A 22,606-nucleotide genomic window follows, 5' to 3' on the forward strand; every position below is an offset into this window, starting at 1 on the left:
TATCCCCACAATTTAGACTTCTTTTTTCTACTGAGATCGTTCTGACCATAAATTTGACCACAAGTGGCAGATATTCTCATAACTGAGGAACTAGTCTTACCTACAGATTTTGAGTTTATGGCCCGTTTCTCTATATCTTTTCTTCTGCTGATGCATGGTTGTGTGAACTCAGTTTTGATAGGTGCTATTGGATATGCTGCTTATGAGTAGGAAACATATTTTGGTGGTGTATGTTAGAAATTACTCCCTTTTTGCAATGTTAAATTACTAAAATCCCTTCTGGCACTGACTTTGTGATTGCACTCTTCCTTAAACAGCTTTGCTGTTTAATATGTGGAATTTGTTGCCCCATTCAGGACACTTCCAGAATCATAAATTTGTTGATGAGTTGCAGTGGGTATTTTAATAGATATTTACAATGCTCATCCAATTTGTTAGGAAAAGTGGCATGCAAAAATTATGAGAACTACATTCTACGGAGAATGTTCTAAAATGCCCAAAAGAAGAGTACAGCAATATGTAAACATGCAGCATTGAATTTTAGTAATTTTTTCTTGGTCAAGAGGACCAGAGTAGTGTGTTATATCTACACTGCTTGTTGATAAGTCAAGAAACTACAATAACTCTGTGGTCAAATCATCACCTTTCAGGAATGTTTACTGTCCATGGGGAAGAAAATTCAGCTAGAAATCATATTTCACTTTAAATATGAATTGCCTCCTTTTTTCTTGTCTGTATTCACAATACTGATAGTTCATTGCAAATAAGATTCTGAAGATTCTCTCTCTTCTAAAATACAGTCTGGAATTTCAGTTTGTCTTCTAAATTATGATGGTGGTTTAAATGTTGAACCGAAAATGTGTGCTATGAAGTCTACAAAGCACAGAGGAAAGCACGTTTTTTCCCCAAGTGGCTTGCAATTCTGAAAGATGAGCTTCTAGTAAAAAAATTAATGATGTCTAGAGTTGAGCAATCACAAAAGTTTTTTAAGTAAATTATTAAATGTTAAAGTAAAAATAAATCTGTAATGAAATATACATTTATTAATAAAAACCAGTTCTCCTTCCCATATGTTTTGGAGGAGCACTGAAAATATATCCGCAGAAATCCATTAAATATTTTACATTTAGAAATAAGTAAACTCACTTGAATTTGTCAACAGGAAGAAGGTGGAGAGTGATTATGAGGCTCTTCAAGAACGTCTCAATACATTGCCTGATAAACTGTCTTATGATGTCATGGTATGTACAGTATAGTTTATTCAAATTAATGGACTGATGATTTTAGTATCTGAGGATAGTAAAATGGCAGTCAGATATATTATTCAGGTTTACCATATAGTACTTAGTGGTAATACATTAACTATAGTAATTGTTAAACCTTTGCTTCTTATTTACTCTCTCCTCTTTTTCACATCCATAATACGTTATTATGTTACTGACAGTTGAGAACTGATGATGTAAATGTTAAACACAAAATACGGCCATAATGTTTTCTGATTCACAGAATTAAACTCTGGAACACTGATTTTTATATAAAAAGGTGGTGCTAATTTTTATTTTAGTAACCTTCAGTCGCATAGTGATTTGAATCATTCCTAGCCAAAGTACTTTAGCCTTGACACCAAACAGAATTCAAATTCCTGACACTACAAACTTACTGTTTCCTTGTTTGAAGGTATTTTGTGCTTAATTCAAAATACACTTTGGAAGGAACTGAATTGTCCAGTGAATTGATAATGGGATATAGAAAAATTTAACTCTAGGGCATCACTTCAAAGCTACTAAATAAAATAAATAACAATCTGCTGGTGGCATATCAAAATGTGCAACAAATAAATAGTCTCAGTCCACTTCGAAGTAAAGGAAAATGTGTGTAGACTCTCTGTTGGCTACTTCGAAGTAGTGCCTAATTTCGAAGTTAGTTCCTAGTGTAGACATGCACGTGTGTGTGTGTGTGTGTGTAAATATAAATAGAATTTGCAGTTAGTCTCATGTTGGTGAAAGAGAACAGGAAGTGTAAGTGGATTTGTAAGCAAACTCTCCCATTTTACAGGATTATTAGGAGGTAGCAACTATTTGAAGGTGGAGGCAAGCAGATTTGCTTTGGGGAAAAACATCATTTTGAGGTTTCCAAATAGGTATTAGTCAGATGGCTAAATAAAACAGGTATTTGAGTTGACTGTTCCTTTAATATTTGGTACAGAACTGAGCAATGTGTGTGCTTACTGAGAAGTGAAAATACTTTATAATATTTTACAGTCATCTAAAGGAGCTACAGTATTTTTATTTTAAAAACCTAAGTGATAATATAGTCTGACTTTTTTGTTTTTCTGTCAGCATCCATTAATACTTGTGTTTTATGCACCAGAAGGATTTTCAGGTTAAATGTTAATCTGCTCTGTTTATTACAAGTGCAAACTAAATTTAAACTGAGGTTGGGATTCAGAATTTATAGATTGAATGTTTATCATTTTTTGGTCATTAAATAACAATACTAATACTAGGAGTTGTGAATCCTTCTGACTATGGCTGAAATTTGTTTGTTTGGCTAAGTGGTCATTGATGATCCATGTAATTTAATTTTAATAGTGGTTTTTAGCTTTTTGCTTTCTCATTTTGACAGGTACCTTTTGGTCCCCTTGCCTTCATGCCAGGAAAACTGGTACATACCAATGAGGTCACTGTTCTGCTTGGGGACAACTGGTTTTCCAAATGCTCAGCTAAGCAAGCCATTGGCCTAGTTGAGCACAGGAAAAAACGTATGTATATTTGTGAACAATTATTAAGAGGCAAAATTTATGTAGCTTCAAGGTAAAATTTATAAAACTGGAGGATATAATTTTGAAGGATCTTTTGGCGTAACATTTCTTTTAAAGATGCATAGGTCAAACAGTATGCTTTTTAAAAAAAGGTTAAGTAGCTTTTGCAGACTATGCTATTTGATTTCATGAACTGACTTATGAAAATCTGGTTGTAAATAATTATCTAACAGCATATTTCTATAAGATGTCAGGTGAGAAGGGGGAAACATGGTATATTTTTTAAAACACTTATCAAAACTTTACCCAGTCTGTAAACAATTTTGTAACAATTTAAATTATACCAAAATCCAGTTGTTGGTATTTACATTAATAAGCCAGCACAAGATGATGATAAATCAAAGGTTGTTCAGGCATAAAGTTAAACATGTAAAAACAAACATATCAATTGTGTTTAGAATGAGGTGGTCACAAGCTTTCATAGCGAGGACTGTAACTTCAGACAGTCTCTTGGGCAGCAGGTTGTCCACTTGTGATCATCTTGATGACTGCCTCTTTTTCAGCTCACCATTACAAATCCTCCTGGTAAATTACAGCAGTTGTTTACGTGAAATAGTAATAATGAGAAAATATTCCTTTTAACTTTTATTTAAAAAGTGAATCATACTGTCTGCTTCTGGTTTTCATTTGCTCTGTTCCTCCCATTTGTGCTCCTTGTCTCCCACTGCTATTCCTCTCTGCCACATGGTTTTCATCTCTTTTCCTTCTCTGGACATGCTGCTCAGTCCTTTTTTGCTCCATTCTTCTGGGGAAACTCCATTTCCAGTGGAGGCAACCATATCAAGTATGTTTGTATGCTCTTGTTTCTTTCCTATTCCTACATAGCCACAGCCATTAGTAAAGGCACTTGTTTGGCAGTTCCTCATTGTCTCCAACTGGTTCTACTTACAGAATCATAGAATCCTAGAGTTGGAAGTGACCTCAGAAGGTCATCGAGTCCAGCCCCCTGCCTAAAGCAGGATAAACCCTAACTAAATCATCCCAACTAGGACTTTGTCAAGCCAGGGCTTAAAAACCTCTAAGAATGGCGATTCCACCACCTCTCTAGGTAACGCATTCCAGTGCTTCAGCACTCTCCTGTTGAAATAGCTTTTCCTAATATCCAGCCTACACCTCCCTGTCTGTAACTTGAGACCATTGCTCCTTGGTCTACCACCCTTCACTACTGAGAACATCCTCTCCCTGTCCTCTTTATAACCCCCCTTGAGGAAGGCTGTCTCAAATTGCCACTCAGCCTTATTCCGCAAACTAAATAAGCCCAAGTCCCTCTGCCTCTCCTCATAGGTCCTGTGCTCCAGCCTCCCTAATCATTTTAATTTCTCTCTGCTGGACCCGCTGCAACACATCCACATCCTTCCTGTACTGGAGGGCCCAGAACTGAATGCATTACTGCAGATGGGGCCTCACCAGTGACCAATAGAGGGGAATAATAACTTGTCTAGATCTGCTGGAAATGCTCCTCCTAATGCACCCCAATATGCCATTAGCCTCCTTGGCTACAAAGGCACTCTGTTGATTCATATCCAGCCTCTCATCCACTGTAATCCCCAGGTCGTCTTCTGGTCCACGGCTACTTAGCCAGTTGGTCCCCAGTCTATAACAGTGCTTGGGATTCTTCTGTCCTAAGTGCAGGACCCTACACTCTTCCTTATTGAATCTCACCAGATTATTTTTGTCCCAATCCTCCAGTTTATCTAGATCACACTGGACCGATCCCTACCCTCCAGTCCACCTAGCTTAGTGCCATCTGCAGATTTGCTGACTGTGCAATTCATCCTCTTATCCAGGTCATTGATATAGATGTTGAACAATATTGGCCCCAGAGCTGATCCTTGCGGCACTTCAGTTGACACTGACTGCAAACAAGACATTGAGCCATTGATCACTACCCATTAGGCCTGACTCTCTACCCAGTTTTCTATTAGTCTTACAGTCCATGTATCCCATCCATACTTCCCTAAGGCTTAGGCAAGAATGTTGTGGGAGACTGTATCAAAAGCTTTGCTAAAGTCAAAGTATTTCACATCCGTTGACTTTCCCATGTCCACATAGCTCATCGTAGAAGCTAATCAGATGGGTCAGTCATGACTTACCCTTGGTGAATCCACGTTGACTACTCTTGATCACTTTCCCTTCTTCCAAGTGCTTCAAAATGGATTCCTTGAGGATTCTCTCCATGATTTTGATTTCCCTCCATGATTTTTCTGGGGACTGAGGTAAGGCTGACTAGTCTATTGTTCCCTGGATTGAGTTTTTCCTTTTTTAAAGATGGGCACTATATTTACTTCAATCCAGTCATCCAGGACTTCTCCAGATCGCCGCAAGTTTTCAAAGATAATGGCCAGCAACTCTGCAGTGACATCTGCCAAATCCCTCAATACCCTTGGATGCGTTAAATCCAGACCCATGGATCTGTGTATTTCTAGATTTTCTAAGTAGCCCTTAACCTGTTCTTTCCGCACTGAGGGCTGCCCACCTCTTTCCCACACTGCATTTCCTAGTGCAGTAGTCTGGGAGCTAACCGTGTCCACGAAAAAAGAGGCACCAAAAAAAAAAAAGCATTGAGTACTTCAGCTTTTCCCACATCATCTGTAACCAGGTTACCTCCCTCATCCAGTTATGGCCCCACACCCTCCTTGATAGCCCTCGTATTGTTAACATACCTGTAGACACCCTTCTTGTTTCTTTTCACATTCTTTGCTAGCTGCAGTTCCAGTTGTTCCTTTGTCTTCCTGATTAGTCCCCTGTGTTCTCCAGCAATATATTTATACTTCTCCTTTGTCATCTGCCCACGTTTCTTATATGCATCCTTTTTGAGTTCAAGCTCGCAAAGGATTTCCCTAGTAAGCCAAGCTGGTTGCCTACCATATTTGCTTTTCTTACTGCACATCAGGATGGTTTGTTCCTATGCCTTCAGTAAGGCTTCTTTAAAATAGTACCAGTTCTCCTGAACTCCTTTCCCCTTCACATTAGCTTCCCAGGAGATCCTGCCCATCAGCTCTCTGAGGGGGTCAGAGTCTGCTCTTCTGAAATCAAGGGTTGTTATTTTGTCAGGATCCTGAAATCCACCGTTTCATGATCGCTGCAGCCCAGGTTGCCACCCACTTCTATTTCTCCTAGTTCTTCCCTGTTTGTGAGGAGCAGGTCAAGCTGTTCATGGCTCCTGGTCAGTTCCTTCAGCACTTGTACCACGAAGTTATCCTCAGCATTCTCCAATAACTTCCTGGTTTGTCTGTGTGCTGCTGTATTTGTCTGCCAACGAATGTCTTAGTGATTAAGGCCTCCCATGAGAACTATGGCCCGTGATTTGGAGTCTTCTCTTAGTTTTCTGAAGAAATGCTCGTCTGCCTTATCTACGTGATCTGGTGGTCTGTAGCAGACATCAACCACAACTGCACCTCTGTTGATTCTGCTTCCAGGCTTAATCCACAGACTGTCAACTGGCTATTGTCCCGCCATATACTTGAGCTTTGAGCAATCATACCTTTCTCTTAAGACAACACAACTCCTGCATATTTTCTGCCCTGCCTGTCCTTACGGAACAGTTTATACCCTTTCATGACCGCACTCCAGTTGTGTGAGTCATCCCACCAAGTCTTCATTATTCCAATTGCCTCATACTCCTTTGACTGTGCCAGAGCCTCTGCTTCTTCCTGTTTGTTTCCCAGGCTTCTTGCATTTGTGTACAAACCCCTTAGATAACTAGTTGATTGGCCTGCTTTCTCCTTTTGAACCAGAGGACCTACTGTGTTGTTCCTTCCACCCTCCCCCACTTACCTCAGGGCTTGTGTCACTGTCCCCTGACGAACCTAGATTAAAGCTGCCCTCACAAGGTTTGATCAGAAAAAACAAGGTTTTACTTACCACCAAACTCTTTGTTCTGAAGATCCTAAGTACTTTTAGAAGCCTTTGGGAAGGGAGAGAGCCAGCCATGTGAACAGCCAACTTTCTGGACCCACCAGTAAATGTTCTTCACCCCACAGTGTATCTTTAGTTTAACTTGATGTGTTGCAATATGTGCCTAAAATTTCAGACTAGATGTCAAGGAAGGAATAAAGTAAACTTCAGTTTTAAGATTGGCACTTTTTACCTGTGAGTTATGAATATGTTTTTCAGATTAGCATTTGAGATATATTTTATATCAGTTTTACTTCAGAAAACTTTGTAATCTGTCTTGTAGCTGAAAGTCTTTTGATTATCACTTTTCCATGGTTAGTTACCTATGATGCTGTGTGTAATGGAAAAACTCAGTCTGTTTATGATTTATTTTAGTTTTTTGAATAGTAGGCATGCAGATATGAAGATAAATTTCAGGTTAACTTATTTTATTTTTTTCCTTTATGAAGGATTTGAAAAAAATGCAAATTGTATTTCATCTGTTCTATTTCTTTGTCCTGTTTTCTGGCTATCACTTAGCAACAGTTTCCACCTGTCACTGAAAACTTCCTTCTTATTCCCCGTAACCTCAGTTGCTTAATGTGACTTCTGCTAGATCTGAGAACTATTTTCCTTTGCTGTTATTATCTTACCTGTGTTTCAGGATATTTTTGTCACTACTAGACTCAGTGCAACTCATTTGACCTTTGTGTAGACATGTCTGATAGCACTGAGTACTCTGCTAGTACATATTCACTAGTAGATGTGGGATTTCTTTTCCTGATCTTTTAAATTGCATTAGAATATTAACTCAGCTTTAAGTTCTTTTGAAAATATCGAACGATATCTAGATATAAAGCCTCCACTCTGACAATGCCTTGAATATCACCTTTTGTCAGGGTGATGGCTGCCAGTGGGAGGCTCCAAAACACAGATATTAACCAAATCCTTTCATATCAACTAGTGTTTACAATTTCTGTATACAAACCTTATTAATGTACTTGACATAAAAATAGACAGGCTTTCCAGTTGAGATAGTTATCAGCCAAGAAAATTAAACATAGGGACATACAGACTTACGAAATTCCTGCAACCATTTTCTAGTTAGAAGAGCCAATTGCAAATAGAATTGTAAATAAATCTTTCTGTTTTTGCTTTTCTAATTTTTCAAAGAGATCTCTTAGATACATAAAATAGTTGCAGGCTATTGCCATAAAATGTGAACTAACCATTGGTGGCACTTATAAACATGAAGTAGTGTAGTTTCAGGTAAGAGTTGGTAAAACATACTTTATTGCACTGCAGTTCTTTCAGTAGACTAGATCTCATTCATTTCACTGAGACTGTTGAATGTTATAGTGGCTTCATAATTTATAGTGTGATCAATATTGGCATTATCATATTGGTGTATCAGTGTTAGATTCCAATTCTATCCCTCCCCTCTTTTTTTGTTTCGAATATAATCTTCATAAGGAGTAGGTCCATCCCCATGGGAAAAGCTGTTTCAAGGAATCAAACTCTGCCCATCTCAAAATGCTGCAGCATCAATATGAAGCAGAAGTAAAACAAAAAACAAAACAAAAACAAACAAAAAAAAAAAAACCACCCAAAGCAAACAATGTTGGGGATCATTAAGAAAGGACTAGATAATATGACCATCTTGCCTCTATATGAATCCATGGTCTGCCCACAACTTGTGTACTATGTGCAAATGTGGTCACCCCATCTCAAAAAAGATATATTGGAATAGGAAAAGGTTCAGAAAAGGGCAACAAAAATGATTCAGGGTATGGAATGATTTCCTTATGAGAAGTTAATAAGACTGGGACTTTGCAGCTTGAAAAAGAGATGTCTAGTGGGAAGTATGATTGAGGGCTGTAAAATCACGATGACCGTTTATATACATGCCACTTTCTTCGGAAGTGGCATGCTAATAAATGGCTCAAAATATGCTAATGAGGCAGAGATGCAAATTCCCCATGCTTCATTAGCATAAGACCACATGATCTGGAGTCTGGAAGACATACTTCTGGACTTCAAAACGCTGTTTGGAAGCGCAGCTCCTGGGGGGTCTTCCGGAAGGAAGTCCTTCTGCCGGAGGCCCCTTCTTCCCAAAAATTTTCAGGAAGAAGGGGCGTCCGGAAGAAGGACCTCCTTCCGGAAGACCCCCCAGGTGCCGTGTTGCTAAGCAGCGTTTTGGAGTCTGGAAGAATGTCTTCTGGACTCCAGATCACGTGACCTTATGCTAATGAGCACAGGGCATTTGCCTCTGTGCCTCATTAACATATTTTGGGCTGTTGGAAGTGGCATGTGTAGAAACGGCTGATAGGTGTAGACGATGTAAGTAAGGCAGTGCTATTTACACAATTACTGGCTGTGTCTATACTAGGAACTAACTTCGACGTTAACGTCTACGTTAGGCACTACATTGAAGTAACCAGCAGAGAGTCTACACGCATTTTCCCTTACTTCATAGGGACCCCAACTTCGAAGTCCTTACTCCATTCACAGGAATGGACTAGTGCCCAACTTCAAAGTAGGGTGTGCGTAGACGCTTGTCTTAGAAGTTACTTACTTTGAAATTGTACTTCAAAGTAGCAACTTCGAAGTTATTTTTGTAGTGTAGATACAGCCACTCTGTGGTCACCAAATGAAGTTAATATGCAACAGGCTTAAAACAAACAGAAGAGAGTATTTCTTCAAACAACACACAGTCAAACTGTGGAACCTTCTGCCAGAGCATGTTGTGAAGACCGAGACTGTAAAAGAGTTAAACGAGCTAAATAAATGCATGGGGGATAGCTAGTGTCCCTATTCTGTCTGTCTGTCAGAAGCTGTGAATGAACAATAGGGAATGGACCACTTGATGGTTATCCATCCCCCTGTCAAAAGGCAAGATACTGAGCTAGATGGCTCTTTGGTCTGAGCCAGTATGGCTGTCCTTATGGAAGGATTTCAATAAGTTTCTCACTTTTACTGATCAATTTTATGACATCCCTAAATGTTCCCGAAGTAATTACAGAAATAAGTAAAACTCAAAAACTAGATCTAGTAGAAGTTGGAGAACAGGTGTGTATTTTTAAACTATTTTAAAATTAAAATGTAATGAAGTTGTCAGGTGTGTAACACTAGTAATGGTGGTACAGGTTGAACCTCTCAAGCTGAGACTCTGTGGTCTGGCAACATCCATGGTCTGGAATCCTTGGAGCTCCTCTGTATGTTCTGGGGTTGGAGTGTATGGAGAAAAATGTGGCAGCAGAACCAGATGTGTTTTTGGAGCAGAGGGTCCTGGTGGCAGCTGGGTTGCAGGTCTCAGTGTGGGGAACAAGCAATCCCCGCTCCCGCCCCCAAGAGCAGAGCCCAAAGGCCAGCAAATCCCCTGGTTCAGGATAGTCCAGTTCTGAGAATCCTAAACTAGGGAGGTCCAACCTGTAATGGCAGCCACCTTATACACTTATGTATATAAATGAGCAGAAAAAGTGAATTAGGTTAAAGATACACACATGCCAAATTCCATTATAATAAAAGAAATTAGCTTTTTAAGTATGTCACAGTTTAGCACAACAATAATGCGATAGTTGTTTTTTCTCTTACAATTATCTTGCTTAAGGTGTTTCATAATATTTCTGTTCTCCTCAAGGCATGTCTGTATTGTTTCAGAATTCAAAGAGGGAATAAAGATTCCTTTTTCTGAATATGGGATTATACCCTTTACGTGTTTTTGATGATGTAAGTTAATTTCCTCCTTATATCAGTAATCGCATTTATTTCTTAAAATGGGAATTTTTTCATTACAATAGTCCCTGTGATAGTTACTATAGAAAGAAATTAAATAGTTTTTCTTGGAAATATTTGTGGTTCAATTCAGTGTCTTCAATAATCCAAGTGTCTGAATACTTTAAAAGATAGGACATTACACCCCACAAAACAAACAAACAAACCAATCCAACAATTTAGGAATGGTTTATTATATTAAAATCAGTTAGATAAGGAAGAAGATTCAACTTAAAGAACTTTTGAACTGCTCAGGAAATTGTACTTCCAATATATGTAAGACCTTCCCATGCAGTGTGATGCTGCAAATGAATTCACAAAATGAAAATACTGATTACATTAACATACAGTATTGTGATAGTATCCAGTTGTAGATTGCAGTATGTAACCTTTAATACAAATATTTGTGTCAATCAAAATTGACCGATGTCTTAGATTGCAGTATTATACAAAATCATTGTTTGTAATAAGATAAAACCAGGCAGATAAGAGAAAAGGCTGAATTTGTTCATTATCAGTGTTAAGAGAGAGATATATTGCCTCTGATAAATAAAATAAAAGCTTTCTGTTTTCTATACAGGAATAAGTAGGGTCTTCAGAGGATTGACACCTTTTATCATTTCCTCTGGGATATCTGAAAGTATACTGTATAAAACAAAGCAGTTGACATTTACTTATCCACTGTTTTGTTTTGTTTTTTTTGGGGGGGCAAGGGCAAGGAACAGGAGAAGGCACGTAATATGGAAGAAAATCATACATTTCTTTATTAGCATGACAGTATTGATGTTTTACTTTTAACTGTTGGTTTGTTCATCTGTGTCTGTGCTTCAATCTTCCCATGCATTGCACAATTACAGAATATTCTGTTACCACGGTATTGAATATTTTTAGATTTTTTTAAAGTCATCCATTTATTTGATGATCCCTATCACTTCCTCGTTTATCATTGTTATATAAGGCACTGATCCTGTGAGATCTTAAAGGCCCTAAAATTGCTCAGCAACTCCTAAGAGGCAGTCATCTTGTCACAGGACTACATGATCTAAGCATTTTAACCAGTGTAAAGAGGAAGAGAGCAAGGTGGAAAAGTTGTTTTCAGCCAGCACTTGATAGGTTCAGATGTTCCAAATGTCAGTTTCTGTAATTGTTGCTAAATTAGTGAGGAAGGTGTCCCAGGCGTGTTCTACACACAATTTTTGCACCAATTTGACCCTATTAGTTGAGAAATCAATATAGTTAATTGGTCCATCTTCCTAGTATGGGTGCTGTTATACTGATAGATGGGCCTAAGAGGTAAATGTTGGAGTTCTTTTTTTGTCCTCATTTGGGTAAAAGTAAAGTCAGTTATGGCTCAGAATTAGAAATTACTTAGTTGAGCCTCAAGAAAATGGTTAGAAAGAAAGGTGTGTTGTAAAGCTAGACAAAACTACCCTATTATTACTGTTGCAATGAAAAATTCCTCATCTTAAAGCTGTATTGTAATTGCTCAGGAGGAAATTTGCTAAGCATATAAAAGGTTTAAACCCAAGGATACCAAAATGAATTTTTGTGTCGTCTCTGATGCTTGAAACAATGAAATCCTAAAAAAAGTTGTTTGATTGGAGGAAAAGCATCTGGTAGATAGTTTTTAAAAGCTACTTATCTTGATGACCTCTCAAGGTCCTTTCCAGTCATAGCATTCTATGATTCTATGCAAATCCATTGGAAGAAGTACCTGGACAGTACTTGGTCCTGCCATGAGGGCAGGGGGCTGGACTCGATGACCTCTCAAGGTCCCTTCCAGTCCTAACATTCTATGATTCTGTGATTTGTTCTCAGTGGCCAGTTGTCATCTGTTGAATAAGTACTAGTTGACGACACCCCCCCGCCCCAGCCCCATATCTAACAACAAATGCTTAGTTATAAATCAGTTAAGATTTTTTTTGTGCCAAATACACCCACTCAAACCTTTTTGAAAGCAAGGAAGTAAGAAGTTAAAGGAAATTTCTTTATTGTGCTTCAACACCCACTCATAACATTATGCTTTAACACCCACTCATAACATTAACTGTTCTCTGCTCTCTCTTCCATCTCCAGCATAGAAATAGAATACACCCATCAAATAGAAAAAAACCTGACATCCTTAACTCCAACCTCAGTAACATTAGTATGTATTTACTGTGTACGTTCCTCAGTAGTTAACATGCATTTATGCTATGCATTTTGTGTGTGCACTGGCTAAGTGCATGACATGGTATATTATTTGTTCATGGAGTAAGTCATCTTATATATGATGAAAGGAGCTAAACTGCTACATATCAGTTAGGATGTGGTTACACATCCAAACCAGTGTCTCAAGAGGAGACTGGTGGGTGTCTTTTCTTACATTTTCCTTTATCTTGAAGCATATTGACCTAAATCTTCTTGTAGAAGTGGTTTGTGTGTTTACCTTGAAAAAAGGCAGAGCAGCTGCTTTAGTCCCATCAGTTTCTGCTGTGTCCTGTTTCATGTAGTTTAACCTTCCAAAATAGATCTGTTCTCACTATTCTTGTCTCCCACAGTCATTTACGTTCCAAATTAACAGAGTCAACTAGCAACCAAAATAATGTCTATGGGATTCCTAATCCTTATGACGACATTCTAGGGGTATGTCTCCCCTAGGAAACAGTCGACTTCATACCACTAGATTTTGTAAAATCAGTGGTGAGTGTTCACACATTTAGAAAGTCGACATAGTGTGTTTCCATTACCTTTGCTAAGTTCAACTCTGTCCCACAGTTCTTGTACCCCTGTTGCATTCTAGGTTTCTTTGCCAGTGTGTTGCGCCACATTTTTTTCCCAGAAGTTGTGGTGGTTGTCTGATGTCTTCATCCCAGAGTGCATTGCCTTCACTCCCTGCTCCCTTTGAAAGCAAACTATCAAATGCATTTTCATGCACTTTTCTACAGCTTGCTCCAGGCACACGCCATTACAAGGCTAATGGGCCAGTCCTGAGAAACAAAAAAGGCAGAAATAGAAATCTGGAAAGTTTCAGTTTGGAGCTGTTGAAAAGTTGATTTTTGGTATTGTTGAAATGCTTCGTTTTGATTCATTTCAGTTTTGAATTCGCAACTGTGTAGTGCGAAGGGCAGCTGGAGAGCCCAGCAGCTGCACAGTGCAAAGGGCAGCCAGAGAGCCTGACAGTTGCATGGTGCAAAGGGAAGTCAGAGAGCCCAGCAGCCCTGGACGGGAGAGCGGATGGGACAGGGGGTGTCCAAGAGCTTGGTAACCATCTGGTGCAGAGAGCCAGAGAGCCCGGGCTTCTTCCTGTTTCCTACTTCCTGCTCACTTGAAGAGCAGTGGAGGTAAAAGCAGTGGTGAGAACAGACACATTGGGGGCAGTGTGTGGTACTTCTGCAGGCCAATAAAATCAAATTTAACGCTGGGTATACAGCAGCTTAAGCTGACCTTGTCAATTCGAATTTGGCGGTACTCCTCATGAAAAAGCTGAAGTAGAAAAGTCAAACTTAGGACCCCTTAAAATCAACTTAATGAGATTGGTAGTGAAGACACCTACTTTATAAAAATCAACGTAACTCCCTTAAAAATTGACTTTATGCTGTAGTGTAGATGTAGCCTAGAACGTTAACATTGAATATGGGTAATTACAGTTTGTATCCAAGCAAGTTAATTAACCCATTGAAACCAGAATGCACAGATGAGATTTCTTGCCAGTTTGACATTAGTATGTTGTTGTGTCTTGTAAAATCTGTCTTCAGAGGGCTTTATTTCAACATGATAAAATGCATTCTCCTGCTAAATTATAATGTTTGTCCCCTTAAATTAGAGTTGGTGAGATAAACACAGGAAGTCTCTTTAAAATGACACTTCATAGTATTATAGTAGGCCTGGAAGGTTGGATTTTTATTGGTAAATATTGATTTCGCTATAGACAAAGAAAGCAACGAACAATATAATAATTGAAATTTACAAGTAAGTAAAATACAAAAAAAAATGCATCTCCAACTAAAAACGTCAGTTTTATTTTTGGATAGTTACTTTGTATATTTTCACATAAGTTCAATTTGTGGTTTTTATTGGTTATGAAGCTTTAACTTTTTGAATTGCAACATCTGCTATCATTAAAGAATAGTTGACTGACACACACCTTAATTTTATGCAGCTGTGAAAATTTAAAAATCAATCAAATTGGATGGGGGGCTCCCACAAAAAGCTTAAAACAACACTGATTTTATCCATCAAACTTATAAACAAATACATATCAAATTCTGACAAGCCTAACTATAAGCTAGTCCTGCCAAAGAATTCCCATCTTAAAAGTCCTTTCACACTGAAAAAATGTCTAAATGTTAAGGCATAAACATAAAGGCTACATCTGCACTAGAGTTTTTTTCGATAAAACAGGCATTTTGTTGACAACCCGTGGAGCGTCAACACTAAATATACAGCCATTTTGTTGACAGTCTTCTGCCTCTCCCCCATGAGGTAGACCACCTCTTTCGACAGAATCTGTCAACAAAAAAGCTCTATGGACGCTTTGAGGGGGGCCCTCTGTCGACAGATAGGGCTTCCATGCTACTGTGCATCCCTGTCTGCTGTGCTTCTGGTCATCCGGTCTGGCTGCTCTCTGTTGACAGAGTGGGTCGCTTTTTCCATCTGCTTTTGTGTGTAGACGCATTCTGTCGACATAAATTTTATAGGAAGGTAGCTTCCAACAAGTAACTTCTGTTGATAGATTGTGGTAGTGTAGAGGTAGCCAGGAAAAGCTCAATTAGCTGTTGGTTCTGTAAATGCTCACAGATCATGAAGAGGAAATCTACAAACAATATTTTGATTGTAGCAACTTATTTTCCTCCTCAGGCCTAGAAACCTGTCATAGACATTCCATCTCTCCTACCTATAATGCTAAACTATCCTGTGGCCATACTTGGGTCGGCAACCTGCAGCTCTGGAGTCACATGAGAATCTTTAAGGAGCTACTTGCGGCTCTGAGTGCTGCCGCTGCAGACTCCTGTTGTGGCTCTAGAGACTGCTGCTGCTTAAACAAAAAAAACTAAATTCAGTTGCCTGCTGTTAAACCAACTGAATTTAGTTTTTTTTTTTGTTTGTTTTTTTTGTTTAAGTGGCAGCAGCCTCTGGAGCCACTGACCGGTCAGCTGTCATAGGGAGCCTCAGAACAGCTGGCAGGTCAGGGAGCCGCCCCACATGTGGGGAAGTCTAAGCTGGCGGGAGAGCTGCGTGGACGGGTAGCTAAGCTTGCCCTTCCCAGACCTGTGCAGCCATGGAGAGGAGGAGGAGGAGACGGCGAGGAGCAGCACGTGGGGCAGATGAGGGGGAAACGGTTGCTGTAGAGGAGCTGCACATGCTGAGGCAAGTTAATCCTGGGGGTTGGAGGGGAAGGTTTGTGGGATGGGGGTTAAAGCTTGGGGATAGGGGGTGGGTTTGGGGGCTGAGGCAGGTAAAGCCTGGAGATAGGGGTAACTTAACTTTTTAACTGTGTGTGCTGTTCTTAAAATAGGGGTGACAAAAAGTACGGCTTGATTTTCTGTATTAAGGACAGTCTCCTATTCACAGGTATTGAGGTATTAATTTTGTAACTGAATTTGAAAAAAGTGGCTGCTCTTGCTGTTTTGGTTGCAGACCCATGGCCATCCTGAAGCAAGGACAGGAGACACTGACATGGGTTTAAGCAGGCCGCAAATTCATTATGGGATATCTGGGACTACCTGGCAGATAATTGTACTGTTTAGGTAACCCCTATGTTTATTCCACCCTCCCCCCCAAAAAAATGACAGCTAACATAATTCCCACAGCAGTTGATGACCTAACCAGCTGTTTCACTATCTAAAATAGGGAGGGAGGGTGTCTTGCCTCAGCCTTGGTCTGTGTGAAATGGAGGCTTCCTGCCCTAAGCACTCGCTCCTTTTCAAACCCTCCATTTCCAGGTGATGAGTCAGTGACCCACTGCTCACTTTTTGCAGCATTTTCATCTTTCCTAGTCCCATCCCCACCCACAGACCATAAAGCACTGTTGCCTTCATTTAGCCAGGGCAGCCAGCCCCTATCACCTATCCCACCGCCCATTGGCCTTAAGGTGCAGTGTGGTCATTCTGTGTTTAACAAAGACACAAAAATAGGAACTATTAGAGTTCACCTGAAAGCCTTGTGAGCCTTCCCTAAGATGACTGTATGTGACCAACTTGGACAGCAACTTCTAGTTCAATCCTTCTTCAAGCAGCAGAGGAGGAGGCAGAGAAGGCTTTGAAGCATTTCTTTAAGGATGTGTTATTTTCTGATACTCATTTAATAAGGAACTACAGTTCTTTAAATGGATTGTTTGTTTTTAAGTCTGGAGCATTTTATAATTCAGCTATATCGTGGCCTGTATAATGACTTTTAAAATGTGTATGTAAAGCCAAATCTAAGGCACAGAATCCTGTGCTCTTCTTCAGGGTTATATGCACCCGCCATTGTGCTATGAGACTGAGTTTTCTGAATGCACTTTCCTTGGGGTAATGAAAGGTCTGCATCTTCTATCTATGTAGGAATCATAATGGTCCAGTAGACTGACCACAGGATGGGGAGCTAGGAATTAGTTTATAATCCCTGCTGTGTAGCTGATTTATGTGTGGCCTAGGGCAGATCACTTAAACCGTCTGTTCATCGCTTGTAAAATAGGAAAGAGTAATACTTATCTAGCTCCTGGGGGTATTGTGTGGATCCGTTAATGCTTGTGCAGTATTTTAAAAATTAAAGCACTATGTAAGTGCTGAGTATTATTACATAATAGAACAACTTGTTGCACGTTAGTTTGTCAGTAGTCTAGAAAGTAAAATTTTAACCTTATTTTCAATAAAAAGATCATCTAGATCAGTCTTTCCCAATTTTATTTGGTCACAGAACCTTTTTAAACTCAAAAGAATTTTGCAGAACCTTATTCCCACGCTCAGCTCCTAAACGCACCCCCATCTCCAGGATTTACCTGCCTCAGCTCCCAAATCTGCCCCCACCCGCATCGTCAGGCTTAACTCCTCTTAGCCCTAAACCCATCCAAATACCTCACCCAACATGAGAGGTGAACCTACCTCTGCTCCTCCAACTCTAGTCCTGAGGGCCTGATGCAGGATCCGTCTGACTCCTCTACTGGTGGCGGCAGGGCAGCGAGCCATAGTGGAGCCAGCAGTGGCAGCGGAGTGTCAAATGACTCCTTAAGTCGCACACAGTTCTGGAACTGTAGGTTGTCGACTCCCAACACGGAACCCTTACTTTTCACATCGTGGAACCCTGGTGTTCCATGGAACATCAGTTGGGAAACACTGATCTATATGAACGTGCTAAACAATATGTAGATGTGGAGACAATGACTGAAAACTAATGAGCTGTGTCTACACTTCCATTCCTCTTTCGAAAGAGGTATGCAAACGAGGTAAATTGAAAATGCAAATTATACAGATTTGCATTTGACACCTCATTTGCATATTCTTATTTTGAAATAGCTTCTTTCGAAAGAAGAAAACCAGCATAGAGCCTGCTCTTTCGGAAGTAAACCCCATCTTCGAAAGAATGCTTCTTCCCTTTTTTAATGGGAAGAACGATTCTTTCTAAGATGGGGTTTACTTTCGAAAGAGCAGTCTCTACACTGGTTTTCTTCTTTTGAAAGAAGCTATTTTGAAATAAGAACATGCAAACGAGGTGTCAGATATGCAAATTTGTACCTCATTTGCATTTTCAATTTATCTCATTTGCTTGCTTCTTTCGAAAAAGGAATTTAAGTGTAGACACAGCCATGATGTTTAAGAAACAGTTGAGCATCATATTTACTATGATTGTAAAATAAAAGCCTGAAGATAATTGGTCTGAAGCTAGAAGAAATGTATATTGGGACTATCTTCAGGACCTGAAGACACAGGTGGAAATATTTTGCACAGAAGCTGTTGCCCCATTTCTTTGTTTTTAGGCTTGGAGGGGATCTTAAATTGAAAAAGCTACAATATGTGTTTATAGGAATAAACTAATGAGCTAGAATAAGGGATGTGAGAGGTGATGTTGCAGAATCTGACAGGCTATGTCTAGATGGCACCCTAACCTTGAAAAAAGCTACGCAGTTTGCGCTATGCAAATTGCATAGCTTATTTCTAGTAGATTTCAAAATAAGCTGTTTCAGAATGTGGCGCTGTCTAAATGGTGCCACGTACTGAAATAAAACCCTATTTCGAGGCATCTCTGTCCTGCTCATACGATGAGGTTTACAGGGTGCTAGAATAGCACTTTCATTATCTTGAAAACTGTTTGGAGGCAACAGGCATGTTGCATAGAGGCTGGCAGCTATTTCAGGATTCCTCACTGGGGAATGAAAATCTCTTGAAGGAGTTGCTTCCAGTTAGATTTAGGTTATTGTTTGGAAACAATACTTCAGCCAGCTGTATGTGATGTAGAAAGAGCAAACATGGATTAATATCAGAGGAGGACAAAAAAAGTTGGTCTGTATTCACTTTAAAAGATCAATATATTTGAAATGTACGTGTAAAAATATTTCCTAATTTGAAATTTGTCTTGTCAGTACAATTTTGAAAGAACAGCATGGTAAAATTTTTCCTGAAAATTGTGGCAAGACAAATAGTGCATCTTTTTATATGCTGTGAAATGTAAATAATTACATTTTAAGAACTTTTTAATATGCTATATTAAATTTCACAAGCAAAATGGGTATATAAGTGAAGTTTTCTGAAGTAAGATAATCTAAAAATGCTGGTAGCCGTGCCCCAGTTTTCCTGTCTCCTTTACAATTTGTCCCATTTGATCAGTTTCTCCTCTGCTGACCCATTTATTTAGATTTTGTTCATTTTTTGTATTACTATAGCACCTAAGAACCATAGACCAGGAACAAGACCACTATTGCACCAGTTCAGCAGTGTCCAGTACAAATCTAAAGATAGCGACACTTGTGATTGTTGTCCTTTCATATTTGCCACAGCCTCCCTCTCCCTCCCTCAGAGCCAGGCACTCCCAGTCACCTGCCAAATAAATGCCCTCCACCAGAGCAAGGCTTCCCTATGTCTCCCCTTCCCCCATTCTAATTTAATGCCAGCGGCTCACCAGAGCCACTGCTGGGTCTGCCTCTGGCGCCACCACTGAAGCTGCCACCACATGCTTCTCCCACCAAGTGGTGGGACGTGTTTGTGGAGTGGGCAGCAGCACCCCCCACATGCTGGAGGAGCTGCATTTAGAGTACTGTTGACAGACATGCAGGTTGTGTGTACACTAGCCCAAAACTTCAAAATTCATATTCAGTGCCTCATTAGAATGCCGGCAGCTGCGGCACTTCGAAATTGACGCGGCTCGTCCAGACGGGGCTCCTTTTCGAAAGGACCCCGGCAACTTCAAAATCCCCTTATTCCTGTCTGCTGTTAGGAATAAGGGGATTTCGAAGTTGCTGGGGTCCTTTCGAAAAGGACCCCCATCTGGACAAGCTGCATGGTGGCAAGCTGCGTCAATTTTGAAGTGCTGCGGCTGCCAGCATTCTAATGAGGCTCTGAATATGTATCTCAGCGCTTCATTAGTAAACTTTGAAGTGGCCATTTGCATGGCCATTTCGGGGTTTTGGGCTAATGTGGATGTAGCCACAGTGTAGACACTTCTGTTGACAGAGAGGGCTTGCTGGGCTGCCATGTTTGCAGACATGCTGTTCCGCTTTCTGTCACCAGAGGGTGGTGCAGTCTGGCAGTTCTCTGTTGCCAGAGCAAGTAGTGCGTGGCAGCAATCTGTCAACATAGGTTTTGCTGAGATTTATCTGTCACCAGTGATTTCTGTCGACAGATGCTTCTAGTACAAACACAGCCGCGATGAAACTCTGGACAAGAGTAGTAGCTGTATGGATGCTTATGAAAGCTCCTACCTTAGTGACATTATGTAGAAAGCATCTGCAAGATTTAGAAGAAAGCTGTAATGGGAAGACCCGGAGAGAAAGTGAGTTGCAGAGAAAATGACACCCAGGATATGAATGGCAGCCAAGATGGTGGTCATGTCTACAGTCATTGAAAGAAGGTGATATGTGGCAGGGGTTGGATGGAAATATTAAGAGCTCTGGTTTGGCAATGTTGAACTTGATCTGACAGCTAGACAACCCACATGAAGGGGTGTGTGTGAGTGTGAGAGAGAGAGGGAGAGAGAGATTTAAATTTGAAGTAAAGTGGACAGGTCTGGAGTAGGGCTCTGATTCTTCAACATAGAGATAATTGAATTTGTTTGTGGATAAGATTACCCAGAAACAAGGCATAGTGGGAGAAGAGAAGGGGACCAAAGACAGAGCCCTGCTGAAACCTAACAAATGTTAATGGGAGATGAGGAGGATTCTCTGAAGGGTTTGCTGAAGGTGTGGTTGGAGAGCTAGGAGGAAAACCAAAGAAAACAGTCATGAAAATCAAGGGAAAACCAAATATTTATCTTGCTTGGAATGCTTTGCAACTCTCAGGGACCAAATTATTTTTATGTTGAATGCTCAACTTTCAACTCTTTGTTTCTGTAAGTTATGATTGTTTCTGTAAACATTGTGTGATTATTCATATGTATTTCTACAGCATAATAATTTTGCATGTTGCTTTATTGATTGAGACACATGTCCCTTGCTCCAAAGAACTATCATAATAACGACAACCAGTCTATAAGTCATTACAGTTGCATTCCTTCTTCAAAAATCGGTATTATTAGAGTAACTATACAGTAAGGTCTCAGAGCTCGTGAATCCAGAGTATGTGACCCCGCACTTACACAGCTGAACCCCGATTCATACAGTAACCCTTACTTTACGTGACTTCAGTGTGAAGCTCCTGGGCTTTCAACTTGCCTAGCTTCCCGCAGCTGTGGGCAACTAGGCAGGCTAAGAGCCACTTCCCCACGCCTGCCCAGAGCAGCGCCACTTGATAGCCACACCGGGTCACCCCCATTAAACCCCCTGCTGGCTCAACCTGCTCTGAACTCCTCTGATCTCGTGGCCCCAGCTCACTCTCCCCACCCCTGTACGCCCCAGCTCACCTCCCCCAGCGGGGGCGCTCCAGCTGCATGCTTGGAGCTCCCATCAAACCCCTGCGGATCTGGTTGCAACCCTGGTGCCCCAACCCCTGCGGACCTGTCCTCAAATGCCCCCCCACCCCCACCCCCCCCATACCTGTGCGGCCCTAGCTCGCTCAGTGTGTCCAGGCTTCAAACCCTCCACGCTCAAGCACCCTGTCCCAGTGCACCCCCATTCAACACTTCCCCCATCTAGCTCAACGCGCCCCCCCCCATGGCCCCAGCTCACCCATGGTCAAATAGAAGTTACATCTTCCATGTTGAAAAGCCTCCCTTATTGCTCAGTAAAATGTAGTTGTTGTGTGAGGTCATGGTCACAAAAAGGAAGGATTATCTCTTGGATATGGGTAATTGCATGGAGGTCTTCGAATATCAGGACAGCTGCTGTGAGCTTGCACTTCATGTTGAGTGGGGAGCCAGTGCAAAGAGCAAAACGTGATTTATAATGAGCTTTGCTGCTTAGATAGGCCGGGACATCTTGTGCCAGTTGGAACTTTAGTAGAGGCTTCATTTGTAACTTAAAGTTGACATGACCAAACTGGGATAGCTGTGATCAGATATGTGGGATCTAATTGGATGAGGTATAGTCTATCTGGTCAGTTAGAGGTAGCAGAGGTAAGTGGCCAATAGCAAGGAACATCCAGTGGCTGGTGTGCTCACTTGGGATTTGGGACCTGGGTTCATTTTGTTCTGCTGTAGTCTTCTGTGGCTTCAGGCACCGCACATACTACCTTTTCTCCTCATTTCCCATCTTTAAAATGGGGAAAATAATATTACCTCACAGGTATGTGCTCAGACTAAATAGCTTAAAATTGTGAGGCATTCAGACTCCAGTAATGGAGGCAGAAGAACACGTTAGAGAGACTGACATATTGAATGAGGCTGATGTGCTGTACCTTCTAGGTTTGAGTAGGGGAAGCCTGGATTTATGAAGCAATTTACAGCAGGGTGCGGCTTTGCTTTTTTCAGGGCAGAAAAGTAGGATCTCTTTGCCTCCTTCACAGCACTGAATAAGGCATCTTATACTTGTCTTGCTTTTTATTAATGTTCTGAAAGAATTTTAAAATAGAAAATCAGATTATATTTCCA

At 40.5% G+C, this 22,606-nt stretch overlaps 1 protein-coding gene across 2 annotated transcripts in view; it reads left to right on the top strand.

Moving 5' to 3' along the window:
* The window catches only part of URI1 (URI1 prefoldin like chaperone), a 68,564-nt gene that overhangs the window by 22,092 nt on the left and 23,866 nt on the right, over positions 1–22,606 (top strand). For both annotated transcript variants that reach the window (XM_075008532.1, XM_075008533.1), the window contains 2 exons: positions 1,163–1,241; positions 2,626–2,761. In XM_075008532.1, the coding sequence (XP_074864633.1) occupies positions 1,163–1,241; positions 2,626–2,761 (215 nt within the window). The remainder of the gene's footprint in view (positions 1–1,162; positions 1,242–2,625; positions 2,762–22,606) is intronic.

The sequence above is a fragment of the Carettochelys insculpta genome, chromosome 14, assembly GCF_033958435.1.
Source record: "Carettochelys insculpta isolate YL-2023 chromosome 14, ASM3395843v1, whole genome shotgun sequence".
Classification (NCBI taxonomy): domain Eukaryota; kingdom Metazoa; phylum Chordata; order Testudines; family Carettochelyidae; genus Carettochelys; species Carettochelys insculpta.